The following is a 24,828-nucleotide window of genomic DNA, read 5'->3' as shown; positions in this document are numbered from 1 at the left end:
GCATTTCACTCACTGTCACTCAAGGCCTAAATAAATTACAGTTCATTCATGTTTAATTGTAAAATCTTTAGATTTCTCTAATGAGTGTGTTTTCAGTATCTGTGAATCATTGACTTTTTAAGGCTCAATATTTGTTTCTTCTCATGTATTCAGGTGGATGCAGGTGCAGTGTATTACGAACACCAGATGCCGTCCGAGCCCTTCTGGGTGCTGAGAGATTCAGTCGAGCTGGCCCTGTCGTCTCCCCCGGCAACAGAGTTACAGCACAGCCTCCCGGTTACTGTGTCGTACTATGCTGCCCATCGAAATGTGTCGTCTCAGCTCTGGATGAACAAAGGTAGCTGCTTTACATATGACTTTTTACACTTTTTTGTTGGTAAACTAATTTTTATTGGAAAAATGTATTCTACCAGAGAAAAGTGCTGTGGTCTCGAGCTTTTTTCCCCTGAATTAAATTTGCTTTAATAATTCAAATTGACTTGTAGTCACAGTTAGCTATTTAATGTGTACGATTTCACGATTTCAGGATTTTCACAACCAAAATCAAATTATATAGTCCACTCGCAATAACTATGTAATCGTAATATCTTTTTTTATAAATAATACGATCAGTTAGGTTTATTTTGTTTATTAATATTGTTAGTCACACTCAAAATATGGTGGCTCTTAAAGGGACAGTGCACCCAAAAATGAAAATTCTGTCATCAATTACTCACCCTCAGATTGTTCCAAACCTGTATAAATGTCTTTGTTCTGCTAAACACAAAGGAAGATATTTTGAAGAATGTCAGTAACCTAACACATCTCATCCCCCATTTACTGCCATAGTATTTATTTTCCCTACTATGGCAGTAAATCTGAGGGTGAGAAAATGATGACATCATTTTCATTTTTGGGTGAACTATCCCTTTAAGGCAAAATGTTAAACGGGTTCTAAAGTATTCATTATATTAAATCATTCATTCTATTATCATATGTTTGTTATCAACACAGCATCAAAAACACAAATGACATAATATTACATTATCCACAGTTTCACTCTCAAGTGATTATATTTGATCAAAATTGTTTAAAAACTGGAGATATATTAATATTTTTTCTGGTGTTATGTTAATGTTTTGCAGGTGTGTCAGTGGTGCAGGGTCAATCCAAAGTGATTGACCGTTCTGTGCTGGACGCTTCTAATCTTCTGGCCAGTCTGCCTGAGCAGAAGCGTGCGGGCCAGGATATCGTATATGAGGTGCGTCAATTCCCCGTTCACGGACGACTCGTGCTCGGAGGGTCCGACCTGCCCCGCAACGCTCCCCTCTTCCTGCAGGACGACGTGAATCGCGGTGATCTAGAATACCACCACGACGACTCTGGCGCGTCTTCCGATAGCTTCTCATTCCGTGTCCATTTAAACCCCAGCGGCCACACTCCGCAGGCCCAGCCCGGCTCTCTGGTCCTGGAGGAGATCTTTCGAATCGCCATCAGGCGACGAGACTCGAACCCTCCGGAGGTCGTGAGCTTGGACCGGCTTCTGGAGGTCCTGGAGGGTTCCACGACCATCATCTCCAAAGAGTACCTCAACACGGTGGACCAAGACAACACACCCGACGAGGTCCAATTCACCGTTTCGAAGAGCCCCGCTAACGGATATCTGATCTACACTGACACCGGAGAACAAATCAAACAGTTTAGCCAGGACGATGTCAACATGGGACGGGTTGCGTTCGTCAGCGACGGGAGCCTGTCTGACGGCTTCATGGAGTTTACGGTGTCCGATGGGAAGCACCAAACGGACCCGTACACGTTGCATATTGGGGTCATGGGAAGAACTCTGGTGCTAAACAAAGCTCCGGAGATCCACGTGAGGCAGGGCGACGACGAGACGCTGATCACCGAAGACATGCTTAGTGCCTCCACCGGGGGAACCGTGGACGAGGACGTGATCTACAAGATCACCAACGCACCCAAATACGCCGCCATAATGGTAGACAGACAGCCCACCTTGGGGTTCACGCAAAAGCAGATCAAAGAAGGACGAGTGAGCGTACGTTTCGTCAAGTCCACCTCGCCGAGGGACAGCGTGGCCTTTGTGGCCCGGAGCCGAGCGGCGAACGTTTCCTCCGCCCTCAACATTAACGTGAAACCTCTGGCTAAGATGGCCCAGAATCCCTTGCTCCCCCAAGGCACTACCGTACTTATGGACAAGAAGTTGCTGGACGCTACACCTCTAGCCAACAAGACCAGAAGTTCTCCAACCTTCAGTGTGATCCAGCAACCGCATGGCGCTCGGTTTATTAAGAGGGGCGGGCCAGAGGAAGGCCAACCTGTGAGCACCTTCACTCAGAGAGACTTGGATGACGGACGGGTTGCCCTCGAGATCCTAAACACAACCTCTGGTCAGGGTCAAGACGAAGCTCGGTTCCTCCTGAAAGCTCACGGCGTTCCTCCCGCAGAATGAGTCCTGCCGTTCCACACCACGCCTTACGATCCTTCCAGCGCTTACGCCGCGACTCTTCTCAAAGTTCCTCCACCCGTGTCCGTAGGTTCACCCATACCCAGATGGAGAGGAGACGTGGCCACCGCAGCGACCCCCGTGGTGTCCAGAAGGAACACGCTGTGGGCGATCCTCATACCCATCCTCGTCATTCTTCTTTTAATGCTCATCGCCGCGCTTCTGGTCTACTACCTGATCCGGCGCAACAAAACCGGCAAGCACGACGTTCAGACGGTGGCGGCGAAGCCGAAGAACGGAGAGATGAGTCAGGAGACGTTCAGGAAAACCGATCCGGCGAACACCATCCCCATGTCCAACATGGACTCCAAAGGGACGGATCCCGAGTTGATACAGCACTGTCGGACAACAAACCCGCCGCTGAAAAAGAACCAGTATTGGGTTTGAGATGGAGAAGAGAGTGGACAGTGCTTTCAAGGCTTGCTTGAATCATTCCAGTCAGCGTTCTACACATTTCTTGCCGTAATGATGAATTGAAATTCAGCACTTGTTTGATTTATAGTTTCTGAAATGTCACGACCAGAACTGTGTGTGCTGATGGTTATCTCTCTTAGAACAAAATTAGACGACTGAGAACTTTATGGTACTTTTGGACAAGAACATACGTTTGATATGTTTGAGCAATGGTTTGTATGTATGTTACAGCGTTAAATAACGTAAAATCTCACAGTGTCAGGTCTCTGATTTGTGTTCAGGTGCTTTTTGAACACAGATCAATGTTTATGTATTTTCAGCAGGTGTCACGTGGTTTAAAATTGATCTTTAAGGAATGTTCCGGGTTAAGTTCTATAGACAACATATGTGACATGTTTTTTTTTTTTTAATCTAGTATTTTTTATGATTTTAGGCATGCACACTATCAGAAAGAGATGTTTAATGAAGCAAAGAAGAATTTTTGTGGCCAACACATTTTCCTTAAATTCTACTGAATAAAAGTTTTTCTAATTGAATTCATACAGCCGCGGAATCAAATTTAAGAGACCATTTCATTTGTCTGATTTTAAAATTTACAATTTATAGGTATGTGTTTAGATGATAATTTCTGTTTCATTCTGCGAACTGACAATATCTCTCCCAAATTTCAAATAAAAAGAATTTGCATTTATCTGCGGAAAATGAAACCTGGAGAAACAGGTGAAAATAACAGAAAAGATGCTCTGTATTTTTTCAGACCTCAAATACTGCAAAGAAAACAAGTTCAGATTCACTTTTAAGCAATGGTTCAAAAATTATTTGACAGTTTTCACACGTCTTGTCATGCTGTCAGTCTTTCACATTGCTGTTGGATGACTTTATGTCACTCCTGAGGTTTGATTTAGTTGAAATTCAACATGGAACGGACACAATACTTCTAGAAGTGCTGCTTAAATGAACATTGGAATGGTCTGTTCCGTGGTCTTTCATAGTAAATGTCTTCTTCACATTTATTTTGGTAGTTAAAATATTGTGCGGTAATCTGCACGTGCCACAGATGTTGTTGTTTATACATGCGTGTGTTGAGCTTAACTTGCATTGAACCAAGAACATTCCTTAAAATTCTTAAAAGTCTTACTTTTATCATATTACAGCAGTGCCATTTTAAAATCATGCTGTGCCTGAAGTGTCATTTCAAAGCTATATTATAAAAAGTTTTTTCTATCAAAAACAAAGTTTGATGGTTCGGGAGCAAAGCGTAGCTGCCGATTCATGTTCACTAACCAAAATCTCAGTATGAAAGAATGCATCTGTCTTTATTTTCTTATGAATCTATCTTTTTTCTGCTCTGATTGTTGTATTTGTTTAGTGTGTTAACGCTCATCCGCTGCACTGATTCCAGGCACTGAAGAGCTGTCAGATATTCTTCAGAATCGCAGCTCGTACAGGAAGTGAGTCAGCTGTGTGTATTCTCTCTGTGTCCTGATTGGCTGCAGGGAAGGTATGAGGTCATTATTTTTTACACGGTATTTTCCAGAGCTCACATTCAGAGAAACTTTATAAAAATATTAAAAGTATGAAATGGTTATGTGGCTGGGTTTTATATGATTTCAGAAGGTGGACGTTTGAGCGTAAATCGAAAATGTTTTGCAATCTCTGCCTTTGGCTGTTCTGGGTGAAAAAAACATCCGTGTCATTGTTGCATTTCTGGACGTGTATAAACCGCGATTTTAGTCTTAAATTCTGACAGAAATGACTCTGACATGTCAAATTTTTTACTGCCTGAATCAAACAATTGTGTTGATTTATCTCAGTAGGTCAGGCCTCATTTTTTTAGCATCCAGATTTGTTGGATTCTAGATTTGGGGGCAAAATATGTTCATTCAAAAACATATCTTACCTGGGTAAATGTTTTTAATCAGTTTTTGATCATAGACCAATTCCTAATGATCATTCCAGCATTTTAATGACAGCGAAACATGGTCTGTTCCCAATATACTGCATATGGAATCAATATCACTGTTAAATCTCAATCTTTTTTTCTTCTTTTAAGCTAGTGTTAACAGCGTATCCTGGGGTTGTAATAGCCTATCTGAGACCTCTCAGGACATTTTGTATCTGTATTTCTGCAGAGCAGAATGAGATTTACATTAAAACTCAGGATATGTGTTTGTTCTCTGTGTGTTTATGGGAATTATTTACCCTTAACCCTAAACCACGTAACTCCACCCACAACCCTCTTATTTGTGTTTTACATTCAGTTTGCTTGTAAATAATTGTTTCAGATCAGCTAACCTGTCATAAGAATCAAAATGCACTTTTCTCCAGCTTTTTGAAGATTTCATTTGTGGGTGAGATTTCCTTTTCCAGTGTTATAATTTATTTTTAGCCACTTAAAGTTTAGTTCTTTTCTTGTGAACATGCATTTTATTATGTCATGCAGAATAAAATATGCCACAATTCCTCAACGACGTAGAAATAAAATATTAAAAGTACAGAAAGTTTCTTTTATTTTGTTAAGTTTCTGTAAAATGTTACAAGCACATAAAACATGTTCCATTTGATCAATATCAAGTCATTTCAACAGTGTTACAATTTTATTTACATTCTTTAAAGAAAACTTTCTCCAGATTTATGCAGTCTTGAAGTCGCAGTATGTTGTGCCTCGTTTCAACCAGCAGAGGGCGCAAGGGTGTCCATCAATATGTAATGGCCTGTCATCATACTTTCCTACTAGCGGCCTTTCGATTTCTTCACATTCTTGGCTCATTCTTTGGAATGACTCAAAGTCAGACGCCTCACAAACCTGGTGCTGGAGCTTTTCAGTGTGCATAACAGATCACTGTTTTATATTATTTGTAAAATTCGGTTTTGTTTTGAAATTTATTATGATGTTTTGCAGAAGATGGCAAAGAAGACTTTTATTCTGAAATTTTACTCGCCGTCTAGCTAGCTCGGTTCAGTTTACCCAATCAGGTTGCGCTCCGATTTCAATGAGATATTTTAAACAAATAACAAGGAGGGTTTCTGGCTATATTTTTAGTTTTTACATTTTATAGACATATTAAATATAAAATAATATATGCTATTTTTTATTTTTGAACAAAATAAAATGTTACATGATTTTAAAATCAAAACATTAACATTAATAGAAATGGATACAAAGGTGCTTTATAAATAAAACGTATTATTATTAGTACATTAGAAATACATTTAAAATGTGTTAAATATATACTTAATTATAGAAAATTATAGAAGTTCATTTGTGACTGGTTGCAAGTGTCATATTGACGCAGGTCTGCACATGTTCAAGTTTGAGAATTCAGAAACTGGAAACATTTGCATAGAAATGCAGAAGTGTTTCTTGCTTTGCTGCATCGTTCAGCAGAAAATAAATACGGGCAGATGTCAAAGGCCAAAAGAAAAAAGATAAAGAACAGGATCTCTCTGGTGTATGGCTTGAATCTTACCTTCAATATATGTCTGTGAGATTTATTTGCTGTTGTATCGTCTGCCAACAAAATTCCTCAGTCTCTTAATATACAGTATAATAGTTCTGAGGCCTTAAGAACGGGGCTTTGGATGAAGCCTCTGCTAAATGAATAAATGTAAATGTAGAATTTCCTTCAGTTTCATAGTTGTTTACATTATTCTTATGCAAGTCTCTAACGTCAAGTATGAAAATGTAATATTGATGCTTGCCTTATAGAAACACCACTAAAAAACAAGGATTTGCTCTTTGTGCATCATTCAAAAGAGCCCCTTCTAAACTTTATGATCCCGTCTGGATGAAATCAGCCGCAAACTTCTGTTTTTTTTACATCCTGCGTCTGTGTTAACATTTCCAACCCTAATATTAGCCCTTCCTGCTTTCAATCTGCGATTACAACATCCATGTTTCCATGTGAGGTCACGTCAGTACCCATTAAAAATCTCACAATCTTATTTTTAATTGCTTGAAACATGACTGTCATGGCAAAATGTGGTTATGATGGTGTTGCGTGCACAGTTTTAAAGGGATTGAGTTGTTAAAGTAAAAGCTGAGGGCTGCAGATCTCTTGCAGCAGGAAACAGTGTTGTGCCCCAGTTAGAGTCTCGTCTGGGTATGTGATCGGAGACCTGTCGTCATTGTCTCTGCGTTTCCACAGCGTCGTCTGAAGGGTGAGTCTGATGCCCAGGAGATGAGGAAATGATCCACGGTAGCAGACCGTACTGTGCCTTTAAGAAATGAGCTCTGGTAAGTCACTTAGACGGTCTTCCAACACAGCAAGCAAAGATGAATCGTTAAAAACACGCATAGACTTTCATTCAAAACCTGTATGACATTCTTTCTTCTGCAGAACACAAAAGAAGATATTTTGAAGAATGTTGATAACCAAACAACAATGACTTCCATTGTATGAACACAAAACCACTAAAACATTTCTCAACATATCGTCTTTTGTGTCACAGAAGAAAGAGTCATACACAGGTTTTGAACAACACGAGGGTGAATAAATAATGACAGCGTTTGTATTTTTGGGTGACCTGTCCCTTTAAGAGCTAATGAAAATGGGCCATTTGGGGTTGTTGTTTAAGGAGATCAGAAAGCATTTGAAGAATGTAGCCTCAATGTTCTGAGGAAGTAACTGTTGTCTTCTGGGAACTTTGTTTGGCTTGAAGACCAGGGCGGAGACAGGGGAAGGGTCTCATGATAAGGGGGTGTGGTCCAAACATTTCCTCATACTCTCTCTCTCTCTCTCTCTCTCTCTCTCTCTCTCTTTGATCTGGCCAGCCTCCAGTGTCTACATCTGCTGAGTTTATTAACCAACCATCTCCCTCTTTACAATACAGCAGAGTCATTAGAAATTATACAGAAATGCTCACATTTTCTGGAGCATTTCAGTTTGTAGTGTTGCATAATGCATCTCAAAGTTTCTTGAATACAGTAACAGATAAGAAAGAAAAATCACAGATTAGATTTCTTTAATGACTCGGTTATTTCTCCTATGAGATTAAATGGATAGAGAATGGAAACCTTTGCTTAAGTCTCATCTGTTTCTCAGCCTGTTGAAAAAAGCATATGCTGGGTTGGGTATGTTTTGATGCTGGTTTGTGCTGGTTTAAGCTGGTCATTTGCTTGTCTTAGCTGGTCATGTGCCGGTTTAAGGGTCATGTGCTTAAACCAGCTCAGGACCATCTTAAACCAGCACATGACCAGCTAAGGACCAGCACATGACCAGGGGCATGTTCAATCTCAAACCGGTGCGCAACGTTTTGCACGGTGTCCGGGTTGAACGACACGTTTCCTGGAAACGGTTTGCAACGGTGTGCAACAGGGTTTGAGATACATTTTCTCTTGTTTGGTGGGTGTGTCAAGAATATCAGCCCAATCAGCAGCAACATGTGTATAACCCACGCGGTGTTAAAGAGACAGCTCGCACAATGGGAAGTAAAGTTGTTTACAAATGTGTCCGCTGCAGCTCGGTATACGCAACAATCGAAGATATTAGAAGACACGTATTTTGCAGTAGTAAACACGCATTTACACCGATTTCATCAGGCTCTGAAAATTCTTCAAAAAGAACTCAAAGAATGGCCTTCTCAGCTGCCATAGTTCAACTCTTGCGTCATCACAACAGGGTGTTTTGCAAAGTTTTGTCGGGGCTGAACGCAGCCCAGCTTAAACCAGCATGTGACCAGTTTAAACCAGCACAAACCAGCATCAAAACATACAGTACCCAACCCAGAATATGCTGGTTTTATCAACAAGGCAGATATTTCAGCTGAGAAAAAGACTCACAAATCTCACAAATGTCTCTATTAGAGTTTCACAAGAGATGTCAACAATGTCTCAAACTAAACTCAGATTTGCAATCAAAAGTCAATTTTATTGAAGATCTTTACCCAAATTCAGATTATTTGACCTCTACAATCTACATTCATTTACACCTCCACACTCTTCATGAATTTGAACAACTGTCTCATTTGTTTCTGGTTTTATTTCTCTTAAGAAATATTAGGAGAAACATCTGAGACGAAGATGATAAATGAAACACAACTGAGAACTGCATCAAATTTTTCTCTGGGTGGATTCCTATTGGTTGCGTAACTGAATGACATAAAAAATGTGTTTGCTTTGATTTAACGTTGTAAACTAATACCACAGCCCCTTAACATGCATGCAAGTTAAAGTCGCAAATGCTGATATGGCAAAAAGGAAACTCTTCATAAAACAACCAGCAGCAAAGAACTGTCAGAACGGACAATTCTTGATGCCAAGTGGACGTGACCATCTGGACTCTGAAGAGATGTTAGAATGTCATGGTATTTGACCATTTGGTATAATGATGACATCACAGTAACAGCTGCTTTGTGTTTGTACTGTGACTTCTCTCCTGACTGGAAATAATTTTCCTTCAAAACTCTTCCTAAGAAGTCCAAAGACCTTTGGCCTACATTACAGTTCTTCCTGAAGAGAGAGAGACTTTGAAGGTGATATTTATGGATCTGTTTGCTCAGAGACGCACTGCAGATGCTTGTGTGCTTCATAATGTGAAGTGATCAAAGAAATTCATCTGTCATTCATAAATCCTTCAAATCTTTTAATAAACTTGAAATGAAACTTAAACCTTATGATTATAACATTAAAGCATTCAATCAGAAAGAGGGGTTAAAGACAATGCATGAATTATTATCCCTTGAACGGACTTCTTTTTAAAAAACATGTTTGTATAACTCGAATCAACACAAGACAACACAAAATCCACCGAAACAAGTTTTGAGATCTCTTTATTCAGATCCCCTATTTAACACCAGAAAAGTGGAAAAGTCTACACATTACATAAATCCTAATGTTCTCCGTACAGCGAGTAATGTGCCGGTTCTGGCCCCGAACGTCCCCGTCCAAAATCATCCGTGTGGGGTCTGCCGTCCTTCCAGAACCCATTTATTAAAGCTACAGAACACGTCTCCACAAACTGACAGAAAAGTCCATCTTCTTTCATCTGCCCGACATTTCATCTCCATTTAAACGTGTATTATTTCTCTCTGAAAGCGTGCAATCCATCTTCAGATATATACCCTGATAAAACATTAGGAAAACATGGAGTATTTGGATTAGTCCAGTCATGGAAAAGTGTCCGGCTTTGGTATGCAAGTCTGAGCTCAGCTGTATCTTGGAATGCGTGTGAAGTCGCCAAGTGGACACACGCAACCACAACACTGTCTGTTTGTGCTCCAAGGTTTTCCAGAGAATTGAGAGCAGAGGTTTTTGTTTTTGTGGATTTACCAGAAGAGAAAGCCCATGAGGGACGGGTCAGTGTTTCTCTAACTGATCTGAAACCTGCGAGCGCACAAACATCTGGAAACCACAAGATTGGTCAGTTCTCATGCATTTAAAAATATTCTTCAATGGGTCTATAACATACTGCACTACTGTACTGTGATATATTGGTGTAAAAACGCATTATTGGTTAAGTAAAAAATGTACGGGGGAATTGATTTGATCTGTCTACAGTATTTGGCAGTGGTTGGGTGGGAGAGGTTGAAAAATAAGAGGGCTTGGCGATGTCAGCCAAAAGAAAAGTCATTTCAGAGGCGTAGCAACTTATTACATTTTGATTGGTTTTGAAAGGATATGAAGACAAACCTTTTTTATTTGGAAAAATGTGCACAGAGAAATCATTCACAATAGGAGAGGGACATCATTCTGTTTAAGTTGCGGAGCTCAAAACTCCTCACGTAAATCTCTGAGACTTCAAACACAACTAAAGGTTGCATGTTGGTCCTTAAAAATGACTACAAAATGTGCAAAAAAGTAAATATTCAAGTTTACAGTTTGAAACTTGAGACGAGTCTGACAGCAAAACCAAAGCACTGTAACTTCACCACATCCATGGAGATCACAGTCTTACATTTACACAAACCCACGCGCCCCTTAAAGCTAACGGCTAAAAATAAAGATCACTTGTGAGGAAATTAAAACAAAAACATAATATAGAGTTCCGTGTTTACGTCCTCTCAAGCTTTCCTGAGGGCTCCAAAAGGAGGAGTTTAGCTCCTTTTGGTTTTAGAAACACCCTGAACCAAGCTTTGCTAATTCTAAAATGCTAACGCTAATACTGAAGTGTATGAAATTCAGAACCTCTGTGTGAGAGATTCCACAAAAACATTGTGTAAAAGGTGAATTTTGGAATGTCATTTCTAAAATATCCCTGTTACTTAGGGGTCCTGAGAAATCTCAAGTCTCTGGGACAGTTCTCCTCAAAACGACAAAACAAGTGTCATTAAGCATTTATAAAACATAGCCAATCAGAAACGCTCCATGCCTGTCAGTCATTTCGCAGATATTCGGGTTTGGCATTGGGGGTGTTTTAGAAAGGGGGTGTGTCATTGACAGGTTGTGTCATTGCCGGAGTTAGCACAATGGCTAAAATCGCTTACAACAGCTTTAGTAACACTAGACAAGTAGAAGGGTGTGAACTACAATGCACATGTTCTTTTACAATAACATCAACTCATCATTTTCGACAAAAAAAAAACTACACGATGGATGCTGCATCACACATCATTTTCTCCTGACATCTGGACCAGAATTAATTTCTCTTCTGAATTTATTTCTAGTGATTTGGAATGTTTAACTAATTTAGCAAACAGTGACTTCCATATGAAAGATCTTCAAACTTCTCAGCTAAACAAAATTTACAAAAACTTTGCGCAAACGCACACTTTGGAGTGTCAAGTAGTTTCTCTATCATCATTGTGAAATCCTGTGCAAAGTGACACAATCACAGACAATAGTTTGTGTTTAATATACAGCTACCCAACCCAGATAGCACAGGTAAGTCGGTAAGATGTGTCCTAAAGATCTGGAAAACATCTGCTGTGTAAAAAACATCTGATAGACGTCTTAGAAAAATGCAGTTTTACATGCATTCTAAATCATAAACATCGTTCAGAAATCTTCTAGATGTTTATATGACATCTCAGAGACGTATTGCAGATGAGCAAAGAAAAAAATAAGTCTTGCAGATGTAACTGCAGACATCAAATAGACGTCTCCCAGATGTACAGTATGTGTGCTATCAGGATATGTGGATCGGCCATTTAAACCAATGAGATTTCATTAATTCTTGATTTTTTACGACAGTGTTACTATGCTATGTTTCTAGGTTGGATATATAATTTTGTAGTAATTTGCTTTTAAAAGACATTCTGGAAAATATTCGTGTAAACAAACCGCAAGATACGCTAGTTTTACAACAAACTAGCGTAGTCGATTAGCAAACCGCAGTGTTATTGTCACTGTTTTTTGTTTCAATATGACAGAAGCATTTTTGGAGTCCGATTAGCATCCGTACCTGCCAACACACAGGTAACGTCACTCGCACACCTGACTCGATATTAGTGAAACATTGTAACAATATTCTATGAGCAAATTAAATAAATTTCATTGTAAACTCAAAGATACATTCTTAACGTATGGCGTATCGAAGGCAACTATATGGTTGGTTTCTGGGGTTAAAAGTGACATTTTTAAGTGCAGAAGCAGAAATGTCCAGTATCTTTTGCAAAACAAAACGTCCAACTTTGAGAGTAAAAAAACTTGTTCATATCCGTCCACATGAGTGTCATTTCTCCATAACCAAAGGCTCTAGAGGTTATCGTACATGTGTAGGGTTCTCTCTAACTGCTGACCCACGCGCTGATAGAAGGCGATTTGTTGGCGGAGGTACGCCTGCATCATCTCTTTAAAATCCACATCCCTGCGCTCATGGAAGTGATTCATTTCCGCCTGCAGGGCGAAACCTACGGTCCTGCAGCGTTTACGGATGCCGTCGGCCTCCGCTTGGTCCATCTTGCCTTCGTCGCTCATTCGCTGGGATTCCTTCACCTTTGCAAAAGCACCTAAAAGAGAGAGAGAGAGAGAGAGAGAGAGGGGTCAACAGAAAAATCAAAACTGACATTGCTTTCATTATGAGTATGAGATATAGATATTTATATTTATAATGTAAGTTATATTGAAATATAATTGTATATATATTTATGTAAATATTTGTTATATATACACGTTTGTGTGTGCATGTACATATAAATATACACGCCACACACATTTATATTATATAAACACAAACATTTGTTTTGTAATTGATTAAAGTCCCCGTGAACCGGAAGTTGCAATTGTTTTTACTTCTGCATTTCCAAGTGAAATGAAATTCTGAATGAGGAAAAATAGTGGGCGTGGCTTTCTTCTTTCTCTGTGATTTGATATGATGTACAAAAACAGCAGTTTCATTTTGAAATGGAACTGGCAGCAGACTGACAGTAGAAGGGGAGGAGTTAACGGATGCTCCGCCCAAGCTGTCTAACATACGTCATCTCATGGCTGGAATACACTAAAAGACTTTTGCTCAGATTTTAGCCCAGATGATCTCTCTCACGTACCTTCTCGGGATCGGTTCCACATTTATGGAATGATCTGCCCGCTGCTACAAGATCAGCAGATTCTGTAGCCATCTTTAAGAACACATATCTTCCGTCAACACCTGACCGATCAGTTCTGACTTCTTTCTCTTTTCTACTCTTTCAAAAAAAAAAACTGTACACTGTGGTGGGCTATATGAGACCAGTTTTCTTTTATTGCACTTATGCTTTTTGTTGTCCTTATGTTGTTCCAATTGCTTCCATTCTTTCCCACATTTGTAAGTCGCTTTGGATAAAAGCGTCTGCTAAATAACTAAATGTAAATGTTCAGTCTGGAGTTGTTGCAGAAAGTCTGCGCCAGTCTGCAGATTTTATCAAGTGTATGAAGTCTAGTTTTCTTTAAATCTGTTCTGATTTTCAAAGTCTTGTAGTGTATTCCAGCCTAAAGACGGATAGTCATTAACATTCATATTTTAACTGAAAATTATGAGGGCACACGATTTGACGCACGATTGACGCAAGAGAATGACGCACATTGATAAACGATTTACTATAAACGCTGCAATATTTCATGAAAAAATAGGCATTGTAATTTTTTATTTCACGCGGACTTTAATCACAAGCAATACATTTTTAATACACAATCTTCAAATGAAGAGTTTGGTTCCAAAACAAGATAACTTCAAAAATCAGGTTTTTTGTTGTGCATTCCAATTAATATCGATCAAACTGATTTTTGAAAGTTTCAAACTGAAAGTTGGTTTGTTTTGATTAAGCCATAATAACTTAAGAAATACATCTAACACAATAAAACCCAACAGAAACATGATAACATAATAAAAAAATATGATTTTTGAAAAATTTAAAAACAGAGATCTCATTTTGGAACCAAACTCTTCAAATATTTATTTATATATGCATATAAAAAAATTCTATGTAAAAATGTAATTATAATTGCTTAACCTATTTTGTTCTTCACATCTGACATCATCACGCCCTCTTAATTGTCAACCCTTTTTACAACCTGCAGTCATATAAAGACTTTTAACTAAACAATAAAATGTTCATAATCTAGTTTCCTTTTGAGGTTACACTTAAAAGTAAACATGCTTTAACATGCAGTACATGCTGGACAACCAAAAGGGTTGACTTAGATTTACTGTAAAGCTCAATATATCTCTGGTCTTTGTCAGATTTCAGATTAAAGGGCCTTTTGTATCCGATTTGTCTCACATTTCCAGTTTGACCAGTTTTTAAGCGTCTATGAGAACGGTTTTCATCACATTCCTGTTACAACAGGACAAAGCCCAGAATCTCAGGTATGAAAGCTGCTACTGTAAATCGAGATTTAAGACGGGAACGACTGAATCATCACATAAATGATCACCTAACACACCCGGTCACAAAAACAGCATGAGATCAGATATCTGATCCTGATAACATCACACTTTATTTATATTATGACATTTAAGATGCATTAACAAACTCATAAACACACAGTTGTGTCATCCAGTCAAATGACGTCTGTATGCAAAACTGTGTGTTTGCATTTCTCTACCGAGCGTTCAAAAGCACCACCTTGTTTCTGAACTTACAATTAAAAAAGACTGTGAATTGTTTACTACTGTACTTTTATGACTTCTGATTGTCAATGACATCACTGTGATGTCATTACTAAGACACTTTAATTTGATAACACTTTAACCCTTTAGAGCCTGAAGGGAAAATATGTTGTTTTCATACTTTGTTCTTTTGACTGTCAAATTCTAACACAATGTCCTATCATCATGTGCAAGGTATCGTTTTTTTCGGAAAACAACGGTCTTTCAATAAAATGAGAGTTTTCACTATTACTGTATGTTGTGAGTTTGTAAATAGAATTTAAGTAGACAAAAATAAAAAAACGTAAATACATTTTTACTGATTTTTATTCAGACATTCTCAAGTGTTTTTAGTGTCACTCATGTACATAGTTTTCATTCAGGAGCCTTTTTTGACAACAGTTCTCCAGGCGTTTTTTTGCACTTTTCACTCTGTTCACTCAAATGAATAAATACAAACACACACACACAAATACACATGCTTCAAAATATGCATGCATGTACATGTACATGCACATGCACATGCACACACACACACACACACACACATGCAGGCACACAAACACACTCAGATATACACATGCACTGTGTATGTCCACGCATAACGTTACTTGTGCGCACATACACGCATATAAGAGCACACACGCACCCATACAAATCCAAGCATGAAGGCATACGCACACAACACCAGATATGTGAAACTGGTATTTTGAAAGACTACCCAGATAGCACAATCCATCTGGTTTACGTCTATATGACGTCTGCATTTACATCTGCAAGACATCTACAATACATCGTTTGCTCATCTGCAATACGTCTAGAAGATGTCTGTAAGATGTTTATGATTTAGAATGGATGTACAACAGCTCTTTCTAAGATGTTTAGCAGATGTTTTTAAGCAGCAGATCTCCAGATCTTTAGCAGACGTATTACAGACGTTCAGACGTCTCCGAGACGTATTGCAGATGAGCAAACTATGTATTTAAGATGTCTTGCAGATGTAAATGCAGACATCAAATAGACGTAAACCAGATGGATTGTGCTATCTGGGTAAGTCTAAGCCTATTTTACGGACATTTCTCATGAGACAACATTTACTTACAGCTCCACGTCTGGATCGACACCCACAGCATATTCTGAATATGGGTCAGAAGAGTCTCGCACACCATCAGTTTCATGATCAAAAAGCATCTCAATCACCTCTGATGCTGTATATTTCCTCTTCGCCATGTTTCGTTTGCCTATTTTTATTTTATTTTACTTGCTCAAAAACTCTCTAATCTGTCACACTCCGTCAATCCCTGTTCATATCTGCCCTCTACCGCTCTCCACGAAAACTGCAGCAAATGGCTTATGAGACGCAAGTGATTACCATAATATAGTGATGCACCGAAACGAAAATTCTTGGCCGAAGCTGAACATGATGTGAAACACTTGGCCGAAGGTCGAATAATACCGAACACCGAACATGTTTTTTTGCATTTCTTCTATTTATTACGCTATTTTTTTCACTATTGCACAAACTGAATAGTCAAAATGTGCTTTTTATAATTTGTCTTGCTTTTCAATAAAATACAATACAACTTAATATAAAATTGAGCAAAACAAAGAAAATACTAACAAAAAATTGAGCCTGTGAATAGCCTATATTAATTAGGCCTATAACTGACTGCTAAAAGAATGTAATGTAAGTTACTCTGTACCCCTACAACAAAACACTTCATTAAAAACTGTCATTCCACATTAGGCCTATAAGCTAAAAACACGAATAAACTAAAACTGTTGGATTATTATAGGTTACATAGCAAAATGATTTGAGGAAAATAAACATCCAATGCAAGCAATGCTGACTGATGCTGACTGACAACCATTTCAGTTCACGTCTCTCCTCCAAACTCCGCCCACAAAAGCTGACTGTTCTCTCAGAAGGTGCACAGAACATACTTTGACAAGTTGTTTAGTACAGGGAACTGTGTGTACGCGACGACTGTATGATGTCAAAGGATGTCGCGAGCGGCGGGGCTACTGTCAGACAGCCCGCTTCCGTCTGAAGTAACATTCGGTGCATCCCTACCGTAATACATACATGTTTAAGCTCAATTTGTCTACTTTTAGGAGCAATTCGATTTTTTTTGATAGCATAAATGGTTGAAGAGTTACAGTTAAATGAATACCGCTTGGTAAAATGCGTCGGCGACGACGCATCCGGCTTTAAAGGGTTAAATAAATGTAATAATAAATAACATGTTATTTACAAAAAAATCTGAATATATCAATAGATTTTTATTCAAAAGAGCAAAGAATGTCCTGATGCCATGATATTTCCCTTAAATGAATGAGAAATGATGGAGTTAAACAAGCAGCCAGTGACAGACACAGCCGAGTACTGACCTCTCGCTCTCTCTCTCTCTCTCTCTCTCTCTCTCTCTCTGTTCTCTAATCTTACAGCACCAGTTTAAAGACTCTATTCTCCAAACAGAGGTTTAATTCTAAAAAGCATTCAAGCATTACTTAGAAAAGTCAAATGTTAGCGGAGAGTTCATCCGACGTTTATCAAGTCTTTCAATTAAAATGAATGTCAACAGCACAAGGAACAACTGAAGTTTAATGTGTCAGCCGTAGAAACAAGAATTTCAAACTGGAAATACAATCCAAGGAATTTCAAATTGGAAAAACAATCCAAGTTCAATGAATCCGGGAGCAGAAAAGAAACAAACCGTTGCAAACTACAAACGGTGGGCCCAACAATATAGCACAAGCAAAACAATTAGCGTGTTCCAGTTTTTTAAAGCAAGATACATTTTAATTTTGTATACTTTACAGAAACCTTTCAAATAAGTTTACTTAAAGATAAAAGTAGTTTGTCACTTCTGGTTGTCACAGTTAATGTACGAACTACATCTGGAGTTACCCTGGAGGGGAACTGACTCCATACACTAAAAATCACTAGTTGGTTGAAAGTAATGGCAAAAACAGCTCAGGAAAAAGAAGTGAACACATCTAGCACTTGCTTTAGAAGTCATTTATTTGGTGGGCCTTGTAACTGGTTGTCCATCTTTCTTGTTGTTCCCAGTCAAAGTCTATGTACAATAAAAAGAAAATGTGTAAAAAAAATCTGTTTCCCTAGTGAATGGAGACTGGAGCTGTCAAGCTCCAAAATAACAATAGAACTCCAGAAAACACTCATAAAGAATATTTATAATTTTTTTAATTTACATGCTTGGTAGCCCCAGTCCCCATTGACTTGAATTATATGCAAAAAATGCACCTACAGTGTTTTAATGAAAGAAAGAAATGCGGTTAAGAACAACGCAATGACGCACCTGTAACTTTAAGATATGTGTGTGAAGTACACCCTATCTCACGTGTGTGCGTAGACCAGACACAAAAAAAATCGGAGGTCCTGCTCCGACATGTTATTCCGAAAAGCAACAACAGTCATTCTGAAAATCAGCGAACAACTGCACCGTAGTGTTATTACTCAAAGACCTGGCAATAGAAGCAAACCAACACCCTTCAGAAGAGTGCATGACTACTGCTGCACGCAGAGCCCAGGGCCTGGAACGCCTGCTGCTTTAAACGGTTTCTTCTCATTAGCCGAGATATACAACAGACCAACATGTGATGCGTTGGGGTCAATGACACATGGGGATGAAATTATGATGAAAAAGTTCATTCTAAAATTGTCAAGCGGTGTAACTAGTAAGGAAGTCATATAATATTTCTCGCACATTTTAAACCAAGTAAAAAAGGCCACAAACAAAATTTTGTTTAAAATACAATTATTGTGTATGTTTTCGAGGAGCTGACCTACACTGACCTTTTACATATCAAGTTTAAAAGATCCAATATTTAAAGTAAATCTAAATGAAATAAAATGTAAAATAAAATAAATAAAAAAAGTGAAGAGTTCAGATGAAAAAGCCTTTTAAAAATGTCTTCTAAAATTAGAAACATGTCAGACGGCACTATAGAGGCTTTTGCATCTGAACTCTTCACATTCTTGCAATAGTTTCAACACCTAGACATGTTTTCCATTAAGCCAAAAAACCCCAAAATGAATCAAATCTGACGACATGTTCATCATAAACAGTATCTGTATTTGTATTTTTGAATAACAAAAGGTCCAGACACAAAAACTGACCCATCCACGTCCAAACACATTCCCTACTGCGTCTGGAAAAACCAAATATTTTTGCACTCTTTAAATCTAAGAGTGGGCTCAATATAAGCATGACTTCAGGACGTCAGGTTAAGTGTCCTGCCGTCCCACAGCGGATCTCATTACAGCTCGCTGGCTCGGACACGCAAGCGCCGTAAGGAGCGCGCTCAGAGAGAGAGCTGTTATTATATCTGTTTTCCTCTTTTCATTGCTTCTCTTTGATCTTTTCCTGCAGCTCACGAGAGAAACAGATGATGGGATTTCATGCTTGATGGAGTCTCAGATCAGAATCTATCGGGGCGACTGTGTATAACATTAGCATTAAAATCAAATCTAACAGTTGATGTTTTGTGCGTACATCAGTCACTATTAGCAACTTTTCTCCATTGTATACCAAAGTCCATTGTGTAGGATCACAAACTGTAATCACGTCACGACCGTTACGGGGTGTGTACGTGAAACTGGATTAATGATATCGCAGTACGGTCCACACACACATCAGGAGACACGAAAGCAAATGTTTGCTCAAGGTGGTTATTTGATTACCTCCAGGTCGTTTTAAAGAAAAATACAAGATTAACGCACAAAGAGCACAAAGGTGACGGATAATGATGATACTTTCACCTGGTCACTCCTATTTTGGGATTAAACCCACGACCGTTTAACCTATAAGTGCAGTATTAGCTTTCCACCCTGTCTGTCATGTGATGCTCAAATGTAGTGACCGATCACGCCTCATGGCCCACTCGAGCAGAAATAACATACATCTGTGATGCATTTAAATTACGCAGTTGAACGATTAATCGCGATTAATCACATCAAGAATAGAAATTTTGGTTTACATAATATGTCTGTGTACTGTGCATGTTAATTTGGTATTTTGTAACACAGACATACAGTACATGTAGATATTTTAGAAAAATATAAAACTCAATATACGTTTATATATAATTGAACATATTTATAATTTAAATGAATGCATGTAAATATTTCCTAAATGTATTTATGTATGTGTATTTTTGTGTACGTGTATATGTTTATAATTACAAAATTAATATGCACAATACACAGACAAATATTATGCAAATACAAACTTTTATTTTGGATGCGATTAATCGCAATTAATCGTTTAACAGCCCTAATTTAAATACAAATACATACACAGTATGTAAGGAATATCACAGTTTGTGTGTATGTATACAAGACTCACAATACAACATTGAAACTCAACACTGTAATGACAAGATCAGTTTCTCAAATATAAAGTCGTGCAGGGATAGTTCACCCGAAAATAAGAATTCTGTCATCTTTCACTTCCCCTCATGCCGTTCAAAACCTGAATGTTACTTCCACAAAAGAAGATATTTTGAGAAATGTCTCAGTGGATTTGTCTACTTAAAATAGAAGTCAATGGGGGGGTCAGTGTTATTTGGTTATCGACATTCTTCAAAATATCTTACTGATGACAGAATAACAGATAACTATCACTTTAAATCTGTAGGTGATTTTTACTGTAATATCACACTGAAATTGTCCACAACCTGACAGATACTGTATAACTTACATATAACACCTGTATGACAACTCTTAGCTCAATAAACAGGAACATTTGGCTTTCTTATCAGACAACATCTGCTGCCTGTCAACTACCTTTACAGGATTGGTGACATGCCATTGGAGGGCGGGTTATTAAGACACGGCATAATAGAAAGGATTGACAGAGGTCAGTGGTGGAAGTTAGCAAAATGGCTGAAATCATTCACCGCAAATCATCATTGCTATGAAAACACAAGTATGAGAATGCACTTTAATATGTCAATTATTTCTCCTAGACATTAATGAGATAAAATGGGAAAGCCAATAACTTTTGCTTAAGTGCTTAGGTTTTGCTCAGATATTTCTCCTATGAAAAGAACCAAAAATCTCACAAATGTCTCTGTCATTAGAGTTTCAGAAGAGATGTCAACAATGGCTCAAACTGAGTCTGCAATCAAAAGTCAATATTATTGAAGATCTCAATATGAACTCAAACATTTCTGATCAAATTTACCCGAATCCAGATGATTTGACCTCGACAATCTACATTCATTTTACACCTCCACTCTTCATGTGTTTCAACAATAACACTCATTTGTTTTTATTTCTCCTTAGCAATTTTAGGAGAAACATCCGAGACTAAGCACCTCTGAACAATTATATTTTAGTTTCTTTGAATTAACAATTTTGTGTCTAGCCTACAGCTCTGCACATTCTAGTCGTTCTCACGCAACTTCATGAGGTGCATTCTGGGATTTTGAGTATTTAAGGAGTTCTCATGTATGCTAGATACTACACTGGATTTGAAATCTTTGAACGTATCCATGTTTAAAGTGACAGTTCACCCAAGAAACGAAATTCTCTCATCGTTTGCTTAACCTTTTGTCATTTATATATATAATATAATATAATTCAATTATTTGTCAAGTATGGTGACCATTTCAAACCTGTATGACATTCTTTCTTTTGCAGAACACAAAAGAAGATATTTTGAAAAATGTCGGTAACCGAAAATCGACGGCACCCATTGACTTGCATTGGTTTTGTGTCCATACAATAGAAGTCAATGTGTACCGTCGGTTTTTGGTCACCGACATCTTTTTCTGTGTTCTGCACAAGACAAGAATGTGAGTAAATGATGACGGAATGTTCATTCTTAGGTGAACTGTCCCTTTAATATGTAGGCACAATTTGCGTCCGTCTAAAATGAATCCTGAACATGAACGCATTAAACTGGAGATTAGAAGATTAGAGAACATCAATTGAGGCTTGTCCGACACTTGTCTGGTATTGTCAGCGCTGGCGTGTAACAGCGTGTCAGGATGTCAGCATATGTTAGGTCTGATCTCTCGGCAGCGAGAGATTCTTAACATCACTCTGACATTCCACAAAAACATGATAATGAAAGCAGAAGTGTGTCAGAGCTCAGAACCGACTGAACTTTAATGTCTCTTCCTGTAATTCAGACTAAGGCCATTCATTTCTTTTTCTCAACGACCTGTAAATGCAATTTTATTCCAACGCATTACTTCTTCACTGTAGAATGTCTCCGCACGCCAGCTTTGGGAGTTACCAGATATCAGCTGTGACCGCTTAACTAAAACTCACTCCAGTCCCATTTCTAAGGCCCACTAACCCTAAACTCTCATTGAAAACGCGTGATGGGATGCCCACAGATGTGATGTCACCGGGTCACCTGCTGTGTGCCCTATATTTCAGTCAAATAAAAAGTTGTGAATTGCAATTACATTGTGTTGAATTGAATATTTCGTTTGAGCTTACCTTTTTGCAGGTGGATGATATCGGGAAAGTTAGACAGCAGGCCCTGGTACAGCGACAGTTTATCCAGCATGTGAAATAGATCATCCTTGGGCTGCTCCGCGAACATCTCCCCAATGTTCTCGTAGGTGCGTCCGGTGTGCGAGATGGCGTTGCTCAGGGCGTCCGAGCTGTACGGCGGGTCCAGCTGAAACGACTGGCTGATGGACTGAAAGGCATTCCCAAGCCTCTGGAACTCCTTCCGGAAACCTCCGAGATGTTTCCGAACCAGTTCGGAAGCGACGTTCGTGAGCTGCAGCACGCTGTCGTCCATCTTTTTGGCGAACGACTTGAAGGAGTCGATGCGCTCCTCGACATCCTGAAGGTCCTGATGTTCGTTGGGAATCTGAAAGGTGAGCATGAAATGAGCGCCGACCATCTCGTCTTTCTCGGCTCTTCTCTTCCCGAGCTTCCATTGTTTATCATCTGCGCACATGAGGAAGTGCTCGAAGCCCTCATACTGGGACAGAACGGGGTGGCTGGTCATGTGGTTCATCCATAAGATGAGCCTCCTCTTCCTCTTCTCGATGAAATCCTCCTCGAACCGACCCGTGGCCTGTTTCTCAGGGAGGTGGGGGACGGAGATGACGGTGAACTTGTGCAGTAGTCTGTTGTACAGCCAGTCGAAGTGCTTGTAGCGGCGGTATACTGGCCTGCCGGTGTCACTGGGGGTCACGCGGTACGAGATGTAAGTCTTAATGCCCTTAAACTTCGTCTGTTTGGTGGGGTCTTCGATGGAGCAGGAGAAGGGCTGTGGGCTCTCCTTCCATTGGGGTCCCCGGGGTCCCATCTCTATACTGTAAGACTCGGCAATCTTAGCCATCATGGGCACGTCACCGAGTATGAAGGCCTCCACCCCCGACCGCACGAAGCTGGAGAATCGGTTCAGGTTCCTGCCCACCATGCTGCCCTTCCTGTTGCTGGACATGCTGTCTTGACGCTCCATGTACGGCTTTGCCCGGTAGTGGACGTTGGGGTTGGAATACTGGCTTTGGTGGGAATGACCGTTGGCACCCACGCCCCTCCGGGGATCTTCATCGTTGACCACCGTGGAGCTGTCATCCCAGTCGTCCCAATCGTCATCGTCGTCGCTGGGGAGCGTCGTGGACTGCGTGCTGATGTACGAGAGATCTTTACCGGGTGAACTTCCGGGTGAGCTGAAGGACTGATCGGTTAAGTTGGACCCGGAGCGGCTCCGGATGATGTGCACATACGAGGCGGGGAAGAGTCCTCGCTCTCCTTTGCTGTTTTCTCCTTGAAGCCAGCCGTCCACCGAGTTCTCGTCGATAATCACAAGCTCCTCGTTCTCCTGTATGCTGATCTCTTCCTTGTTCTCACTTTGGAAAGTGTAGAGGGCTTTGGCTCGCAGAGACATCCTTAAAACTTTGTTACACAAAAATTGGGCAAAACTCAAAAAGTAAACGAAAGGGTTGTTACAAGCCTCATTGGTCAACAGTTTTATCTTAATACAGCAGTGAATACAGTCAATGTGTTCATAGTCAGAGATTAAGGTACTTTACCAAAAGTAAGCTTTGAGGAAATAAGAAACACGTTTATAATCTCATCAGCTACATTTGTAACTCAAGTGTAACATGTTGCAACTCGCTGTTAGATTGTTATTCTCCATTTTCGCAAAATTTATGCCGTTCCATTATACCGCAAACTCTTCTTCAGCCGCAAAAACATAAACCCATAAATCCATAAACACAGTCCAGCGCACGCCGGCAAAACACACGCACTTCGCTCTTTTATTATCCTTATGGAACACTTTTATGGATCTTGCATGGCGCAAAACTCCTTTCAAAAGTGAAAGATACACAAACACACACAGCTGCTTCGGCTGAACTAAATTCCAGATGAAAACATTATCCCAACAGCTCGTCGTCCGTCCCAGACGGAGATGAGGAATGAACGCATCCTTCGCGTTCCGCACACAAAAGAATAAAAACTACATCTGAAGCGTCTTTATAATCCACAGATCCGGCTCGTATAGCTGTGTGATCATGCTATTCCCTTCGAGATGAGACTCAACAGGCCCGATAAGAGTTTTTCGTGAAGTATTTCTTTACTTTGAGCAGAAACGCAGTAACTCTTTCCATGACGTGACGATCGAACAATGAGATTCGCGCAGTTGAATGCGGGGTTTGAAAGCGCGTTTCTGGCGCCGCACAGCGGTCCAGAAAACAACTGCAGAATCTGAGTTATACCATTGTTTTTCTGTTGTCAACACTAAAACCCTCAATGTCCAGTACAGTTGTAGTCAAATCAAGACAAAACAACCAATTAAATATAATAACTAAGCTAAGTTAAATTATTACGAGTAAAAACGAATCCTTCATTCAGTCAAATTCATATGCCACGATGTTTTTTCCTCTTATTGGAGTTTTAAA

General features: G+C 39.4%; 2 protein-coding genes across 2 annotated transcripts in view; one reads left to right on the top strand and one right to left on the bottom strand.

Annotated features, from left to right (window-relative positions):
* Positions 1-5,403, top strand: part of cspg4 (chondroitin sulfate proteoglycan 4) — a 46,199-nt gene extending 40,796 nt beyond the window's left edge. The window contains exons 9-10 of the mRNA XM_057330313.1: positions 154-337; positions 1,125-5,403. Coding sequence (XP_057186296.1) covers positions 154-337; positions 1,125-2,449 — 1,509 coding nt within the window. The 3' untranslated portion in view covers positions 2,450-5,403. The remainder of the gene's footprint in view (positions 1-153; positions 338-1,124) is intronic.
* A 4,094-nt stretch (positions 5,404-9,497) lies between these two features.
* Positions 9,498-24,781, bottom strand: snx33 (sorting nexin 33). Its single transcript, XM_057329987.1, has 2 exons — positions 22,403-24,781; positions 9,498-12,805 (listed from the first exon to the last, which is right to left on the bottom strand). Exons 1-2 carry the CDS (start codon positions 23,811-23,813, stop codon positions 12,552-12,554), a joined length of 1,665 nt encoding a protein of 554 aa, XP_057185970.1. The 5' UTR covers positions 23,814-24,781; the 3' UTR covers positions 9,498-12,551.
* Between the last annotated feature and the right edge of the window lie 47 nt (positions 24,782-24,828).

The sequence above is a fragment of the Triplophysa rosa genome, linkage group LG3 (assembly GCF_024868665.1).
Source record: "Triplophysa rosa linkage group LG3, Trosa_1v2, whole genome shotgun sequence".
NCBI lineage: Eukaryota > Metazoa > Chordata > Actinopteri > Cypriniformes > Nemacheilidae > Triplophysa > Triplophysa rosa.
The sequence above is the reverse complement of the archived record's forward strand: the minus strand, read 5'-3'. Positions and strand labels throughout refer to the sequence as shown.